This window comes from Cricetulus griseus, chromosome 3, assembly GCF_003668045.3.
Source record: "Cricetulus griseus strain 17A/GY chromosome 3, alternate assembly CriGri-PICRH-1.0, whole genome shotgun sequence".
In the NCBI taxonomy this organism is placed as follows: domain Eukaryota; kingdom Metazoa; phylum Chordata; class Mammalia; order Rodentia; family Cricetidae; genus Cricetulus; species Cricetulus griseus.
Genome location: NC_048596.1, coordinates 264,545,533 through 264,563,745, shown reverse-complemented (window position 1 = coordinate 264,563,745; position 18,213 = coordinate 264,545,533). Strand labels below are relative to the sequence as shown.

Genomic DNA, 18,213 nt, shown 5'->3' with positions numbered 1-18,213 from the left:
ATCTTCTGTTTCTTGTCTATTTCTCTCAATTGTCCTTTCAAGCAAGGACCAGACAAGTCGCTGGACCAGACATAATTATACTATAGAAAAAAGAATGGCTCTGAAAATATGTTATTTAGAATCTTATCCAATACAGTATCAAGTTGGAGAGCAACAAAGTACAAGGCAATAGGTTCACCAGATACTGATAATAACCATAGAGAACTCAAGATGGACCTGGATCATGAAAAATCAGACACAAGTGACCACTTACCAAAAGTTCTCAAAAACTATACAAGAAAACGTACTGGAACAAATGCTCCAGGAGGTCCATCATCTATACAGGATTAAAATAGGCACTGATGAAAAGTTTCACCTCCTTAAAGAACATGGGAGTCTACTGACACCAAGAGCATTCAGCAATTGCAAATGGACTGATGAAGCTATGCCATCAAGACAGCAGACCTAGGCAGTGCTTGCTTTGGGTAAGTTTTAAAATACTATTATGTGTTAAGTCACTTAATAGAGTAAAGCCTTCTTCTATTTACATATACATTTGAAACTCTGTCATCATTAGTAAGAACTGTGTTTACTTGTAAAATATGTATATTCTATGTTTTAAGTGAGAGTGGCAAGAATTAACAGATTTATTCTATGTAAGGTTAGCTTCATAAGTAGCAATCTTTATGATATTTAAGTTTTACAGAAACTTTCTTTAAAAACTAACTCAAACTGGGCAGTGACAGCAGATGCCTTTAATTCTAGCAAAGGCAGACAACCTCAGAGTTCAAGGCCAGCTGGGGTCTATACAACAAACAAATAAATAAATTCAAAATACAATTAGGCAGCGGGCCTGATGGTGCACACCTTTAATTCTAGCCCTGTATAGGCAAAGGTAGAAGAAAAACAATTACATGTTTGAGGAGAGGAGAAGGCAGGCAAGCAGGCAGGCGGGGCAACTGGCAAATATTAAAATGATTTCTAGACCTTGAAAAGGAAAATAGGTTAGTGAAACAAAGAAACAAGAAAACGGATGATGTCCACCTTTCATTAGTGTTATAGGAAAAATCAATGAGACCACCAGAGGAGAAGATGGCAAGTTCTCTTGACATCACTAAGTAAAGATGGATGCAGACAAGTCTCTGGACTCATGCTTTGCTTTGAGGAGGATAGACACCACTGTGAAGCTGGATAGAAAAGGAACTCTCTATGTTATGTCAAGTCAGATGTACTCTAGGAATAAAATTAATTTACAAGATCTACCTTAGCAGATGTCTATACTGACAGTTGCAAAGTTTTAACTTGTGAGAATATAGTGTTACCAGAAAGTCAGAGGTGGAGGTGGGCAGAATACCAGCAACTTACTCAACACAGAAACAGGTGAGGATTACATATCTACACACACCTCTCAATTTGATAGACTGGCAAAGATCTGAACTGTTGTTAAGTGGGATCATGTGCTTCTGAAATAAGATGACTCCTTTACAACATTTTCTCTTCTTGTACTTTATTTAGCTCCCCGTAGAATTTGATTATTCTCAAAATACCAATGTTTATCACACACCAGATACTCTTAACAGGCACTGGAGATACAAAGATAAACAAAGACTATCCCATCTGTTCAGGAGTTAGGAGCCACACTCTGAAAGCCTGGATGTCAAAGGGGCACAGCCATGCCCACACTCCTGCTGTCACAAACACAGGAGTAAAGCCAAGCACGGGTGATAGATATCAACTTAAATCAACCCAGTGAAATGAGCTTTAAACTATCAAGGCAAATGTATTAAGGAAAGAAATCAATGAATACTCTACTTTGCAAACAAAGCCTATGAGCCTAAAGCAAAGGAGAAAACAGTCTTGTCTGGCATTATCATAAAGATTGGAGGTTGGGGGAGGGGTACACATACCATCTACTACATCTATCTCCTCTTTGAATTTCAAATGACAGGAATAAGCCAAACCCTACAGAAAACAAGTCATTCTGGTTGTTCCCTTCACTTGTTGTGGGAGGGGGAAGGGAAAGAATATCAAAGAACACTCACCATCTCATTTTGAACACTAAGTTGTATTGCTATTAATTGAAATTAGCAGCCATGCAAGGTACCACATAACATTCTGCAAGCAAAAAAAAAAAAAAAAAAAAAAAAAAAAACACACCAGCATGTCTAACAAACCCCACATGAGCACACCCATATGACTCACAAGTGACACTTATGGCTGACACCTCCTTCACAATCCTGGTTACCTCCAAACCCTTACAAATCCATAACCAGTGTCTTTCATCTGAACATAAATCTGTTCAATCTAATTTTCAGCATGGAAGATGAGAAGACTGATAAACATTTTCCAGGATGGCCAATCTATTCAGAGATGTAAAGATAATATTTAGATTTGTCTGGTGGAGGTATGTAAAGGAGAACAAAAGCATGTGACATCAGTTCATATTTAAAAGAGCCGTAAAAGAGAAGACAGGAAGAAACTGATACCCAGCAGTCTCCATGGAAACCACAAAGCATGCTAGACCCCGCTTTCATGTGAGGTGGAATTGGTATCCTTGCAATCTGATCTCTTAAGTAACAAAAAGGAAATGGCCTCAGCAGTAATAAATAATTGCTTCAGAAGTTCTGATTATTTTCCTTAAATAAACAAAAGAAATAGAAGTTGTGTTTACTAGGGCTTCAGGGAAATTATACAGTTAATTATGCATTCTAATAAGTGACTAAAAATTTCTCATTGTCAGTAACTAAATAAAAACTGTTGCTGTATGTTAATTTTGCATCCCCTACCATCCATGTTTAATATGGGTATAAACAAGGACATTATGATAACCCTATAGAGGCATCTGTAACACGAGTTCTAATAGGAGAGCCCAGAGTCAGACACAGGGGAAAATTCTTAAAGAGAGACCAAAGGGGAAAACCACAGCCTAACCTACTCAACTTTTGCAGCCGAACAGAGTGAGCTCCTGTCTCCTCCTGCCATTCCTCTCTCAGCCCAACAATATCATTTCCTGCCTGTCTGTACAGACTTCCAGACCTCTATGGTCTCTGATCTTCAAGCAAACTATTTGTTAAACAAGATATCACTACGAACATCTCTACCCAAAGCCCTACATTTAGCAGAAAGGAAAAGTTCTAGTGTAAAGAAAACCATAGTTTCACTCAAAATGGACTCTAGAAAGGTGCTGGCCAAGGTTTGCTATATGACCCAAGGTGCCCTAGAATTGTAGATGCTCCTCCCTTAGCCTCTTAAGGCTCTGAATACAGGGCTATGCCACCATACATGACCACATACTTTTTCTTCAAGACACATACAGATGCTTAAAAATGGAAAATTAAAGCTGGGTATGATGGAACACATCTGTAACCCCAGTTAATTTGGGAGAATACATTAGGAGATTTTCCAGTTCAAATTAAATCTCTTGGCTTACATCATGGCTCAGAGTATAAAAGGCACTACTTGCCCAACAAGCCTAAATTCAATCTCTGACAAAAGGAGAAACCATCCTCTGATTTACTACATATGCACTCTGTTCTTCCACACATGTACATACAAGCACACAAAATAAAAATAATTTTAAAAAGAAATTCACAGCAGAAAAGACGACTCAGAGGGCAACTGCACTTGACCCCACTGGTTGACAACCTGAGTTGGTTCCCTAGAGACCTTGTAAAGGTGAAAGAAAAGAACTAAAATTACAGAATTACACAGTGTCCTTCACAGTCATGCAGAAGCATGTGCCCCCTGTAGAGGTGAGACTCTTCTGTCTTTTTTAGTCCCACTGAACCAGTTTTCTCTCCTTCCATCGGGCCCCCAAAGCCAATTATGATATAACCACTCTGACACTTAATACAGTTACAATTGTTTGGCCATTAGCTCGGGTTTTTTATTGGCTAGCTCTCACTTATAAATTAAGCCATTACTATTAATCTATGTATTGCCATGAAGCTATGGCTTACTGGTGATGCTCTGGCATGTTACTCCTTCAGCCACTACATATGGTCTCCTTCCTTCTCTCTGTATCTTTGTTTAGATTGCCTACCTAGCTAAATTTTGCTTGTCCATTGACCAAAACAGCTTTATTCATCAACCAATGAAAGAAACACATATTCTCGGCCTACAGAAGGATATTCCACACCAGCCCCCATTATTGGCAATAATTTTAATATATCTTAAATAAATTAATCACAAGAACTCTGTCTAGGATCTGTTTTCTCCAACAGATGACAAGGTAGCTCTATATTCAAACACTATTACTGCCTCTGAGAACATCTTAGCCTGGATGGAAATAAAGACTAATTGATAGCTCAAACTACAGCTTAAACCAGGGAATTGTGTAAATTCTGAGGGCCCCCACAGGACAGAATGTTTTGCTACGACCTCATTTTACTTCTTCTACAAACTCTTCTGCAGATTTACATTACTACTTATATTTACATTACCATTTGTAACAGCAAAATTACAGTTATGAAATAGCAAGGAAATAATGGGGGGGGGTCACTACAACATGAGGAACCATATTAAAGGGTCACAGCATTAGGAAGGTTAAGAACCACTGAGCTAAGGTGATAGCACTGGAGGTAGAAACTGGGAAGGGTGGAGTAGCAAAAAGCTCCCCAAAGGTGGAGAACTCTGAGAGAACAAGTAAAAGTCCACCCAAGGTCAGAGAAGCTGCAAAAAGACAGCAGCCATTCCCATTACTTCTCAACCATGGCACCAAGAAAAGAAAAGGGAAAAACATAAATGACTAAGGTCCACAAGGCCTACAGTTTAGATTTCTCATCCAGGAAAAGACTCAGGCATTCAGCCAAAGTAAAGAACAGAGACAGTTCCCATTACTGTCATCTTTATCTGAGTACCAACATTTTGCTTTGGCTGAAAGCAAAATAAGGTATAGAGGACTTACATTCCATGTGCCATACAATTAGTATCATAAATTCAGCTCCAAGTCCCTGGTTGCCTTTGGTTATTCACCCAGGCATAACTAATCTCACATTGCTTCACTAACAAATTAAATGCACCATACATCTTATGAATAATTGTTGGGAAGGAGACGCAATGATGGGGCAGTTCTTGGGGGGAGGGCGCATGCGTCCCCCTCCATGTAACATTCCTAGCTATGTGTGGAACTTGCTTTGCAGACCAGACTGACATTGAATTCAGAGACCCACCTGCCTATATGTACTCGGCTAACTGCAGCAATTCTTATAATAAAAATTTCCAAGTCCATTATCATCGTGGTGAGGAGCATGGCAGACACGGTGTTGAAAAAGTTCTTGTTTGAGCGCTACATTTTGATTGGGTGGGAATGAGCCTGGCATGGACTTTTGAAACCTCAAAGCCCCCACCAACAAGGCTAAACATCCTAATTCTTCTAATCCTACCAAAGAGTTCCACTCTCCAGTGACTAAGCATTGCAAAGTATGAGCCTTTGGTGGTGGTGGTGTGGGGGGGGGGGGTGTTTAAACACCACCATCTTGCACCATGATCCCCACAGAAAACATCCTGGATCTCCATCCATTTTCTTTCCCTTGACAGAAGCCGGAGCTACACCTTAAGACTTGACAAAGCCTGCCTATGCAGAACAAAGAAGGCAATGACTTGTGAGAAAGACGCTTAAGGGTTCAGCATCTACTTCAATGCACTGGAACAATGGAAAAGATTTCCATAACACAATCCCAACCATCCCCCAAAACAAAACAAAAAACACTTATGAGCAATCAACTGCCAGGCAGCTAAAAATAAGAAGCCAGAAAAGGAGAGAGATGGGTTCATATCATCTGTGAGACTGTTGGCTATGACTTGGAGGTGTGGTGACAACACAGGACTGAGGTCTGAGCAAAGATGCCCAGGGAAAAATCTAGCTATGGAATCCTTGTAAACAACATGGTCAACCCTCCAGGAGGCAGAGCATACACACTCCACTGCAGAAACAAACCAAAAGTTCTCGCCTGTTCTGTATTGTGCACTTGAGACTCACTAGGGCCTTTGTATGTTCCCTAGGAAAAGATTTAAGCCTGAGATGAGGCATACATACTCCAACAATACATACTTGTCTCCCAAAGCAGGACTAGCAGGCACTATGGAATAAAGCAGCCTGTACCTTTATTCTTGCCCTCTAGCCAGAAACATATTTATGTCACTGTTGAAAATGAAGACAAATATTTCTGTGGAGAAACAACCTAGTGAAATCAGCATTATCACAAATATACCAAAGAGAACCACTAAGACCAGCTGGGAGAATTGTTCTCTAGGTTCTCAGACCTCAAGAGGAGCCTTTCTCTTACACATGAAGATATAAAACACTAAAAACAGAGGATTCCACCAGGGCTTTCAGAAACTCATGTGTTTTGCATGAAATAAGCTGAAGGTCTTTCTTTTGTCTACTGTTGGTTTATGAGGGACCAATAAAGAAAAGAAAAAGACGATGGCTATCATATTTTCTTTCTTTTTTTTTTTTTCATTTTTGGCTAGAAAAGTATCTTCAATAATACAGCCTATATTTGACACAAGATTTGAAAAGTTACATGGTACAGTTTGAATGCTAGGTTTGCATCTTGTTAATGCAGCTGTAAAGTATGAGTGATAAAAATAATACAGATGTCTCCAAGGAATTAACTGGCTTTATTAATTAGTACCATACCATCTTGTCAATGAAAAGCCTCTTTTAGACATGGTTTTATTTATAACTTCAAAGACATAAGCATATCTAATACTCATATGCTTTATTGAGGAATGATTTACTACTTGTGAGCCAAACACGTTAATGTTGAAATATTATTTCTCATTAAACTAAATGAAAACCTGATGGTTGGGCTATGATAAAGGGCCAACACTGAACTTTTTATCTGCTTGTTGAGTGATTCTTCTACTTGTTGGGTGATTCTCACATAAGGAGTACATGTTTTAAGATAAGAGTACAGAATCAGGATTTACTTTCTGTCTGTATATAGGAACTAAAAGCCCACTTGAGATGACTGAAGCAGCTTAGCAGTGGTGAAATGTGCATGCCATGTGTGATGCCTGTTCATGTGTGAAAGTATGGGTACACATTCAACATTGTTTGAATGGAGACTTGTCTTTCGTTACTGTTTCTCCACTGCATATGCCAAGCTAAGAGGAACCCAACCTCCTGGAGATTCTAGTGTCTCTGCATCTATACCAGCAACAGGATTACAGATGTTTGCTACAACAAAGCTTTTATTATGTATCCTGAGGATTTGAACTCTCTACTGAATTATCCAGTCCCAACTTATTCATTTTAAAGAAAATTAGTTTCCAGGATAGAACAAGAGAGGAAAAACTAAGGGCCTGGCAAAATCTCCAAGTTGACAATCAGTTCTAAGCCAGCAGAGATATACAATAAGACTCTTGTCCCCACCCATCTCACAAGTAAATAAAATTGATGGTTCTTTAAAGTGAAATAACAAGACTGGAAAAGGTAAAGGCTCAGTGAGGAAAGGCAATTTCCAACACTGTGTGCAATCAAGTTTCCAAGTGAAGATGCATGTGGGAATCCACACACAGACATTTTATGGCTCCTTTGTAGAAGCAGAGATTAACAGTAATAATAAGCCCAACTAACAGCAAGGGCAAGAAGCAAGAAAATAACGCAAATTTTATCTCTAAGCCTGAACCTACACCGACTGCTAAGTAAAAATTACTAACTGTAAAAGCAGCTCCTAAGCTGGGCATTGGTGGCGCACGCCTTTAATCCCAGCACTCGGGAGGCAGAGGCAGGCGGATCTCTGTGAGTTTGAGGCCAGCCTGGTCTCCAGAGTGAGTGCCAGGATAGGCTCCAAAAGCTACACAGAGAAACCCTGTCTCGAAAAACCAAAAAACAAACGAACGAACAAAAAATGTTCCATTTGGGGCTGGAGAGATGACTCAGAGGTTAAGAGCACTGACTGCTCTTCCAAAGGTCCTGAGTTTAATTCCCAGCAACCACATGGTGGCTCACAACCATCCATTATGAGATCTGGTGCACTCTTATGATGTGCAGACATACATGGAAGCAAAATGTTGTATACCTAATAAATAAATAAAGAAACAAGAAAGAAAAAAAAAAGCAGCTCCTAGTCTGGAGAATGACAGCAGATTCTTTTTCAGGACCTGTGCAAACTAAGAAACAGAAACATCATCAATGGTATGCTGCTACAGAATCACTTTTAATATGGCATTCTATAGAAAACAAAAGTGACATTCAGATAAGGAGGTGCTGCTACTTATAACATATGCACAACAGTTCATGCTTATAAAGCCTAAAAATGTCATCCATCACCAGCAAATTAGAAATCTTAAAAAGAATTTTCCAGTAAAAAGAAATGATACCAGGGCATTTAGATCTACAGCCAAGAGATCAAAGCATAAGTAATGCCAACCAGGCACATAAATTTAAAGTGCTAACTACACAGGGCAGTGTTGTACACACCTTTAATCCCAGCACTGGGGAGAGAGAAGCAGTTACGTCTCTGTGAGTTCTAAACCAGCCTGCTTTACATAGTAATAGTAAGCTGCAGGCCAGCCAGCATCACATAACACAGACACTGTCTCAAAAAACAAAACAAAATGGACAAGCACTCAGGGAAACACGACACAACAAAAAAGAACTAAATACATCAGTATTTACTTCCACAATGATCTTACCAAAGATGTCACATTTCTATTTTTAAGCCAGTATAGAATTTGTTTGTAAAGTACTGTTTACATTTGTAACAGAATTTGGAATATCCTGGTTAGCTAAAGCAAAAATCTAATTCAACTAGTAAAAGGAATGTGTTTTTTTTGTTGTTGTTGTTGTTGTTGCTGTTGTTGTTTGGTTTTTCAGACAGGGTTTCTCTGGATCCTATCCTGGCACTAGCTTAGTAGAACAGGCTGGCCTCGAAGTCACAAAGATCCACCCACCTGCCTCTGCTTCCCTAGTGCTGGGATTAAAGGTGTGTTTATTTGTTGTAGGGCACTAGTAACCGTTAATGCCTTAAACAGTACTATTAATAACAATAACAAACAATATTGGCAACATGTTTGGCAAAGAGATGCTGAAAAGTTCAATTCAATTCAATTATGGTTCTTTAATCCCAGCACTCAAGAGGCAGAGGCAGGCAGATCTCTGTGAGTTTGAGGCCAGCCTTGTCTCCAAAGTGAGTGCCAGGATAGGCTCCAAAAGCTACACAGAGAAACCCTGTCTCGAAAAACCAAAAAACACTCAATCTAGTGCATGCTGTGGAACAGAACTCCCATGTACTTGGTGCCATCTTCTTTCCAAATCTAGAAATAAGGAAGTGTTTTGTAACTATTTCAAGTTATATCTCAACTATAACAGCAATACAACTTAGCACTGTACTGGAGAATGCTCACAGGTATTAATATCCAGAAAGCTAAACTGGATTCAATCCTGAATTTACACAAATCCAGGAATCTTTAAATGAACTGAATAATCTAAAACAACGTGTTACCATGCACAAAAGGCATGACTTACTTGGGAAGACTATCTTCCTGTCAGGGATTTGGGCATTATAAACCGGGGACTCTACCCAAATTGAAGTTCCACACCTCAGGCTTCATGTATGGCAAGTATCTAATCCCTACAGCAGGTCAGCTCTGTCATAAAGAGCTATCAATTCTACTGTTTTCTGTCTTCTAAATATGTCAGGGAACAACCATGGCACAAGTATATTGAGCAAATACAGCTTAACATGATGTCCAGAGAAGAGCATTTTGTGAACACAAGCATATTTTAACTTAAAGAAAAAAAAAAAAAAAGCTTGTTAAAAAGAAGTAGGTCGAAAAACATGATCTCCTTGGATGGAAAACAATCAGCCCAGTTAAGGTCAGAATAAAAGATGTCTTCAATGCATATAGATTCTATTATGATGATATTAACAGCAAAACCTCACTGTTCTTTTACTTCTTTCTTCTCCCATCTAACAGACAAAGGGGAATAAATAATCCGCCATATTCGCAGGAGTAACTCAATGGTAAAAGAACACTAGCTACCAATTGCCAGTTCAGATCATGCTAGCAATTGGGTTAACCAAGATATAGAAATCATGGCTTTGGACTTTAGGATTGAGTCTTTTGTCCCACAAGTTCTAAATATCAATTACAATGCAAATGGAATCTTCACACATGCTTCCTACTATCTATAAGAATAGCAGAGAAAAGCAACCTTCCCTGCAATCCACCCAATGCATTTATCTGTAGCATAGAACCAACCAATTAGATATATACTCTAGGCTTGATGCTTCATCTTCAGAGATACACACCCAATTTTTTTATTGGAAAAGTAAAATACACATGAGGTGATATATGCACATTAAGGTTAATCTTTAGGACCATAGTAAATACCACACTGAGCAATCTACAGAAATTCCAATTCAGGTCATCTGTTGTGCTTTAAAAAAAAGAAAAAAAGAAAAATTCAAATTCACCCCACTAAATAGGGAACAAGACAAAGCAAAGTATTTCTTCAAATTGTAAAACAATTAAAAATATATATACTACTTATGTTAAACCTCCTGAATTATCCCATGGCATTGCCCTAATGAGACTACTGATTCGAGTCTATAAACCTGAAGCTCTAAGTAAATGAGGAAGGGCATCTCACACCAGCATCAAACTCTATTATTGGGGCTACATAGATAGCTCAAGAGTTAGGGAGACATAAATTTGTAACAACAGATGGCCTCCAGCTCCAGAGGGATCCAACAACTCTGGTTTCTGCAGGCACCTCCAGTCATGTGTACACACACACAGCAATACACATACATAAATTAATTTCAAATTTAAAATCTTTGCTTAAAAATGGTGAAGAAAACTCAGTGTCACCTATCCAACCATAAGACACAAGTAAAACTAATAAGTTATACTAGTAGTTTGACTTTAGCTCAAAAAGATACATAATGAATTCTACTTTTCCCCTTGTATTTCCTTCAGCTACACTGACATCTTTTGTTTTAATTTTTAAAAAACCAACTTGATTTTACGTGTACGAATTATTTCTCCTGAATGTATGAAATTTCCACATGCATAAATCAGATCTCCTACAACTGTAATTACAGGTTGTTGTAAGCTACTATGTGAGTGCTGGGAATCAAACACAGGTCCTATGCAAGAGCAACAGTGCTCTTTTCTACTGAGCCATCTCTGTAGTACCCTACAATCAATTCGTAATTCAGTAAGAAAGACATTAGACAGAACAGCAAAGATGATTTGCAGTTGTTTGCTTTTTCTGCTGTCCTATAAATTCAGTTATAAAAAAGAAGGCTGCGGCAGCACCGCCATCCAGAGAGTGAGACCTCCTGACACTGGGCAGTGCAGATGGTCAGTCACACTCACAGCAGTTCCCATGACTTAGAAAACCAGGGACTCAGAATGGAGGTTGAAGGCTGAGGCCAAAGACATGCGCACCACCCATGGTAGAAGACACAGGAAATGTCACAAATTAGAGTGTACTTACTGAACAGACTGCTTTGTTTGACCCCAGCCTTAAAAATCTAGGGATGGTTCTCTTACGGAATATAGTAACAGGCTCATCATTGAGACACTCCTTGAGTCTTCATACCTACAGACTCCTCTTCTGTTCATGCTCACTATACTAACAAATCAAATAACAACTTAAGTGAGAAACAAGGACAGAAGTCAACAGACACATGCTATTAGACACCAGGGAGAAGAAAGGCAAACTAAGAATTTGAGCTGTGCATCTCAACTTTCGGGCTCAAGAACTATTAAGTATAATACAAAGCACACGGCTAACTTACTTTCCCCTCATCTTTCATTGTATTTGCTTACATATAGACATCTAAATTCACTCCAAAGGGTAATTATAATGTAAGATGAATCAACCAAAAAGCTCAAACTAAGAGAATTTTTTCCTTTTAATCTTATAGTCATAAAGATATCAAATGCAAACTGAAAATTTAATGAACAAGGTGAATACCAACAAGACCCATTAATCTTGAAACAGCTATAGTCCTTACTGAACTCTCTTAAATTATGTAGGAAAATCAATTACAAATAAGTGTTATGTTTGAAGAAATGATTCTACAGTTTGGTTAAAAGCAGACACATATTAAGATTATACCCAGTAATTTCTAGTTTTATGACATGAACAATACCTTTCAATAATACCACACTAAGTCTATAATATTTGGGGGGAAACAAAACTCTCCTTCACAATTGGCAACAACATAGCCAACATTTATTTCAGAACTTCTCCTATAAGAATAAACACAACTATTTAAGTGAAAATATCACTCAGGTAAATTCTTATGGCAGGAACAAATTCATCCAGACCATAATATCTTTGTTTTTGTGGTGGTATGTGTGTGTCTGTGTTTTTTTTGTTTGTTTTGTTTTGTTTTTGTTTTGTTTTGTTTTGTTTTGGGATTGGGGATTCAAGACAGGGTTTCTCAGTATAGCTTTGGATCCTGTCCTGGCACTCGCTCTGTAGACGAGGATGGCCTCAAACTCACAGAGCTCTGACTGCCTCTGCCTCCCAAGTGCTAGGATTAAAGCATGTGCCAACACCCATCCTTTGTTTACTACTACCACTTAGAAAATCTCAGTTCTGACTCTGTGAAAACCAGTTGATTGTGAATAGACACTTGCTCCCATGTGGCAAACAAATTTACAGCCCCTCTTTCATGAGGAATTCACAAATACTTTCATCCTTGGGTACAAACCTTTTCCTCGACGGCCCTTCTTCAAAATCTGAAGAACTAACATCGTTGCTAGTAGAGGACACTTGGGATGCATCGTCCTTCTCATTCTCTGACTGCTCTGATGCGGGTCCTAAGGCCTTAGACTGGTCATTACCAAGGAGCCCTACAGGTGAGAAAAAGGACAAACACTTAAATACATTTTATCAGGAGCAGCATTTTTCCACAGTCAATATTGTGCAGTAGCAAACAAGGACCAACAAAAACTTATAAGTACATATAACCCTTTAGAAAGGGTAAAGAAAAATTAAGCCTCATTCTATAAGAAAGTTTAAGGCCTAACAGGAAACAAATAACAGAGGAAATTCAAGATGTAATTATATCTGTGCATGAGGGGGTGGAGGGGTGTTGACACACACGACACACAGGAGATGGTTGTAGTATGGAAGACAGGTCTCAATATGCAGCCTACTCTGGCCTGAATGCATGATCATCCTACCTCAGTCTGTTAAATGCTAGGATAAAAAACCTGACTAAAGTACATTTAGTCTTCTGTGCCTGGAGGCTAGAAACGTTCAAAGAAATGACAATTATCATGAAATCAAACTAGCTGGTGTGTGTGTGTGTGTGTGTGTGTGTGTGTGTGTGTGTGTGTGTGTGTGTGTGTGTGTGTTTTAATAACTAGTAACTGATAAATATTTACTGAATATAATAAAATTACATTTGGGACTGCTGTTAAAACCAATACCACTTACATGCAGATGTACATTACATCACAACCATATCTTAGAGGCAAACTGGAAATCCTAATAGACCCAATAGTTAAGCTTGTAGCCATTCTTGCCTCAGATCTACAGTACTCAGATACACAATACCGTGGATGTACTCCTGCAGACACAATAAGGAAGGGTCCCCTCTCGGGGGTGCTAGAAGTAGTATCCACTAAGTTTAACAACAAAATGTATTAAGTGACATGGAGCATATCCCAATTTTACCTATTTGTTTCAATGTCTTTGAAAGCAAACATAGAAAAATAAAAAGTTGCATATGGTCAAAATAATATCCTTTGGATTAGTGTACACTGACACACTAATATAGAAATAGGTAAGATTCTCAATCACTGAAGCTATATAAGCTATACTTTCAAAAGCCATTAGAAATGTGACTGGAGACAGAGTCTAGTTCGATTCCTTAGCAAGAGAGAGGGACTCAGGAATAAAACTTGAGACCCTCCCCATCAAAAACGTAGTGCATACAAGTATATTTTTTGGTTGTGGTTAAATTCATCAGGAAAAAGTGAAAGGAAGGAGATTAAGTTTTCAAAGTATCTACTGAATTGGCAGGGTACTTTAGGATTTGGATGGGAACAAACACAAAACACGTCTCTATATTTAGCACTACCCATGAAGAAACTTTACACATCCAGTAAGGAACAGGTGATAAGTTAGTGAAGGCAAGTCAGTGCAGCCAGACACAAGGACAATAAAAAAATATGTCTCTCCTCTCCTCTCCCCCCCCACACACACACACAAGGAGACTATTTGAAGATGCATTTAGATAATGGAAAGGAACTAAGGGAAGTAAGTGCAGCTAGGTGAAGATGGTAAGAAATGGTCTTCTGCCCTTTGAAGTTTGACACTGCTGAGTATGACACATTAATGTAAGAAAATTAAGCTATTAGACTGGCAGCTTTACTCCTGTCTTCCAGGAACCGGCCAGACACGGGAAGAAGAGCAGACTCTTCAATTTGAACTTGTTATAGATTTACATGCGCCCTGTTCTACACAGCTAGTGTTCCCAGGTGATGCACAACTCGATGAACTCCATGTCTGATGTCAGTCCATGCAAGTCCTATTGTTCCTGCGCCACTGGTAAGCTGGGCTAAACCCAAATAACAACCCAGGCAATTGACTATCATCATGGGCATATTTCAAAAAGGCCTCCATACCCAGCAAATAAATCCTAGCCATCTTTTCCCAAAGTTCTATCAAGAGACTTATCTACAAATGTGTAAGAATAATGTGCAAGGACAGATATAAACACACACACACACACACACACACACACACACACACACACACACACACATACAGAGTAAGAAAAATGTGTAAACCACACATCTGAAAATGACATGGAAAGTAAAAAGGCTTAAAAGGACACCTCCTAAAAATAACTATTAAGCACACATACTAGGAAACTACATGGGGAAACTGTGTGAGATGTACCTTGGAATTTTAGTACATACTTTGCACTCGGTGTGAGGCAAGGGAAAATGAAGTTGCTCTGATTCTAAGACTGAACCAATAAAGGGAATAGAAATGAGGGTGCTCCACTGTCCACTGGCCTCAAACTAGCACATTAAGGCACTCCAAGCTTTTACCATTCCAAGTCACACAATGAGGATCATATGAACCAGAGAGAGTATCAGAGCTACTGTTTGAATCAAACCCTTTATGAAGGAGCAGAGATGACGTTATTCTTACATGATCAAAGTTTTGAATGAGTATTCCTGATGTATATAAAAATTACCCAAAAAATTACTCACTTTTAGTTTCCTCGTCTATATGCTTGAACAAAGCAGTGCTGCACCCCTGCCATTCATTCCCATTCTCTTTTTCACATCTCCTACTATCACATTAGACCAAATCATAGACCCTGCCTATTCTAGGAAAGCTGGATCAACAAAATACACTACAATGCCACAGGGCAGAACACCTATCATGGCACCATTAGAGGGGCTAATGTGGGATGCCTTTTCTTTTGAGTGCTTAACACATCCCTGTCAATGTTATAATTATTATTTTTAGTTGAGAAAATATAATGCAACAGCATCCCCTCCCATACATACACTCCATTTGTAATTTTTCCACCACCACCACCACCACCACCACCACCCCACCGCTTTCCCACTAACACAAACGTATGTTGGAGACAGGAGGTTAAATTGAGAAGAAAAACTGAATGGCCCAAAGATCCAGCCTCTGTGCATTTGTTCTCTGCCATTAATATTCAGTAGGCTGAACTTAAATTAAACCAGTCTATTGTCTTTCACAAAAGCAATAAATATGAGCTGGAAATTCAAAATCACTGGCATAAAGAAGCTTGGGGGCTGGGCCTGCCACCTCAGCTAGACACCATCAGCAGACAGAAGCTTCGTGATAGAGTCTGGACATTACTTGTGTACCACCACACAACTAGATAACCCCTCCAAGAAATTAAATACGACAGCAAGCTAATACCAGGGACTCTGCAAGCTCAGTAGCTATTTATCTCATCTCCCAAATTAGCAACAAATAAAAAACCTTCCAGCACCACACAAGGGTCTGGAACAGCAGCAGAAAGGAGCAAAATGAATTCATGTTGGAAGATGGAGATACTGCGCACATGGAGATCCCTTCTCCCTGTTGCCCTCACATGAAAATATGTAGGCAAACTGAAAGAAAACTTTTAAACAATCAATGATAATTCAGTTACAAAACACAAATGTACAAACTCAATATAATTCTTTTCTAACACCTGAAAAGATGTATAGCTTATGATTTTATGTTTTAGACACAAAGAAGGCATGGCAGAATATAAAACCAAAGAAAAACTCTCTCTATTCCACAAAGGCAATACCAAAAGGGTTAAAAAGAAATGAAAACAAGAAGGGCTTTCTTTGAAGCTATGCCAGTGTTTCTCAAACATCTGGAGCACACCAAACTTATTAGCATATTAGGGAGAACCAATGTTTTAGCTTTGTTGTAGGAAGTATGCACAAAAGGTGATTCTGTGTTACATAGCCAATGCCGTCTGCCACCCTGTCACTGTGACACAGGGTATCACATTACATATTAAACAGTCAAGCACCAAAAGAGCTTTCATTCTCAACAGCAATTTATCATTCTGTATCTGCCCGCACATATGTGTTCACTTTCAGTTAGTTGGGAGGAAAATCATAATAGCAGCTTCCTTGGTTAAGGCAGGGACCTTCTCTGAGGTAATCAGAATGCATGGTTTGCCGCCATTACTAGTAAAAAAAATAGAGCCTTGGTTGCCTCAGAATGTGAATGAAACATTGGACTGTCTGCTTCTCAAACAGTACAGGCATTCTAATGCCGAGCCAGCTTCATATATGAAATGTGGATATTAACCCTCAACCGTACACATGCAGGTCGGCAGTGAACATACACCATGACAAGGAGGGTAGGGGTGATCAGGGCAGAGCCTGGGAGGCTCAGCCCTGGCTTGTCCATTGACATGCTTACACCAGATCCATACTGATGTGGCTGAGAACAAATGACAGTCATAAGGCAGGATGTAAGTGACACTTATGGTCAACGAGGCGCAAATGAAAATGGCTTCATACCTCGGATTATAGAAAATAATTATCCATCTCTCTCATGAGAACAACCCCTCAGCCAACTGAGACTCCCTTTGTCTACTCTCAAACCAGCATTGGAGATTTCCCATATTAGTCAAGAAAATGTAATCAAAACCCCAGCCCCTATGGAACATCAAAATAAATTCAGACTACAGAGGAGTAACAACACTGGGTTTTTGCTCATATCAAAAATATAGATACTGATACTGATTTTATATACCAACAATTTACAAAAGGCCTTTACCCACCACTAATCTCATTACCACAAACATAGTCTTCAGAAATCTAAACCCCCTTTGTAAGACAAATATTTTGATAAAAGATGCTATGGCCCAACACAGTGACAGGGAAATATTTGGGTTACTGGGTAGAGAACTATTTCTAGTCAAGTAAGGCAGCCAGGGCCCCAGGGCCTTCCCTCACTTTGACCAATATAAGAAAAGGCCCCATGGGCATCTCAATACACTTTAGCAGTTTCATAGGCCCTAGAATGGGTGACTTAGTCCCTGGATGAAAGAGAACTGTATCACCCAAAGACAAAAGATAACCCCTTTTCAAGCATTTTAATCAACAATCACAAGGGGAAGTAGGCTCCAAAAACAAGTATCCCACAAAATAAAACTGATATATGAACTTTATATACATTTTTAAATTTCCGATCTTCAGAAAAAATTCTGAATTAGCCAATAGGCTGCCAGAGCACTTATTTTGGCATAAACCCTCATTTCTTAGGATCAACCATACAATATATTAGTTCTCAGTTTCACTAATTCATGCTAATCATGACTTTCATTGTCAATTAGAACAAGTTGCCTTCAAGACTTCCCCCAAACATCTTCAGTATCCTATACTGTCAAGCTCTACCTTTATATATCACTCTGCTATCTCAGACTCTAACTTCTAGATCCATCTGACATCCCAACATCTGTTTACATTTTACACTGACAAAAGGTCAAACACATGCCTACCAGGCAACCTATTTACAAGCAACCAGCATAAATGCAGTTCTTTAATCTCCAGCTACTGAAAATGGTTTCCCAGATTTAAGGCCCTGCACTGACCATCTCAGGTCAAAAGCTGCCTTCCATAGAAGAAAAAGCACAGAACAAGCAATATTGTGGGACAATGGAACAGGTAAGCACAAGAGCTTTATTTTATTTTATTTTACATTTTGCTTTAAAATATATCAATTAGAACAGTGTTTTCAGG

General features: G+C 39.0%; 1 protein-coding gene across 4 annotated transcripts in view; it reads right to left on the bottom strand.

The window, feature by feature from the left end:
• The window catches only part of Jarid2 (jumonji and AT-rich interaction domain containing 2), a 188,735-nt gene that overhangs the window by 58,701 nt on the left and 111,821 nt on the right, over nt 1-18,213 (bottom strand). For all 4 annotated transcript variants that reach the window (XM_027410455.2, XM_035442940.1, XM_027410454.2 and 1 more), the window contains one exon: nt 12,666-12,807. In XM_027410455.2, the coding sequence (XP_027266256.1) occupies nt 12,666-12,807 (142 nt within the window). The remainder of the gene's footprint in view (nt 1-12,665; nt 12,808-18,213) is intronic.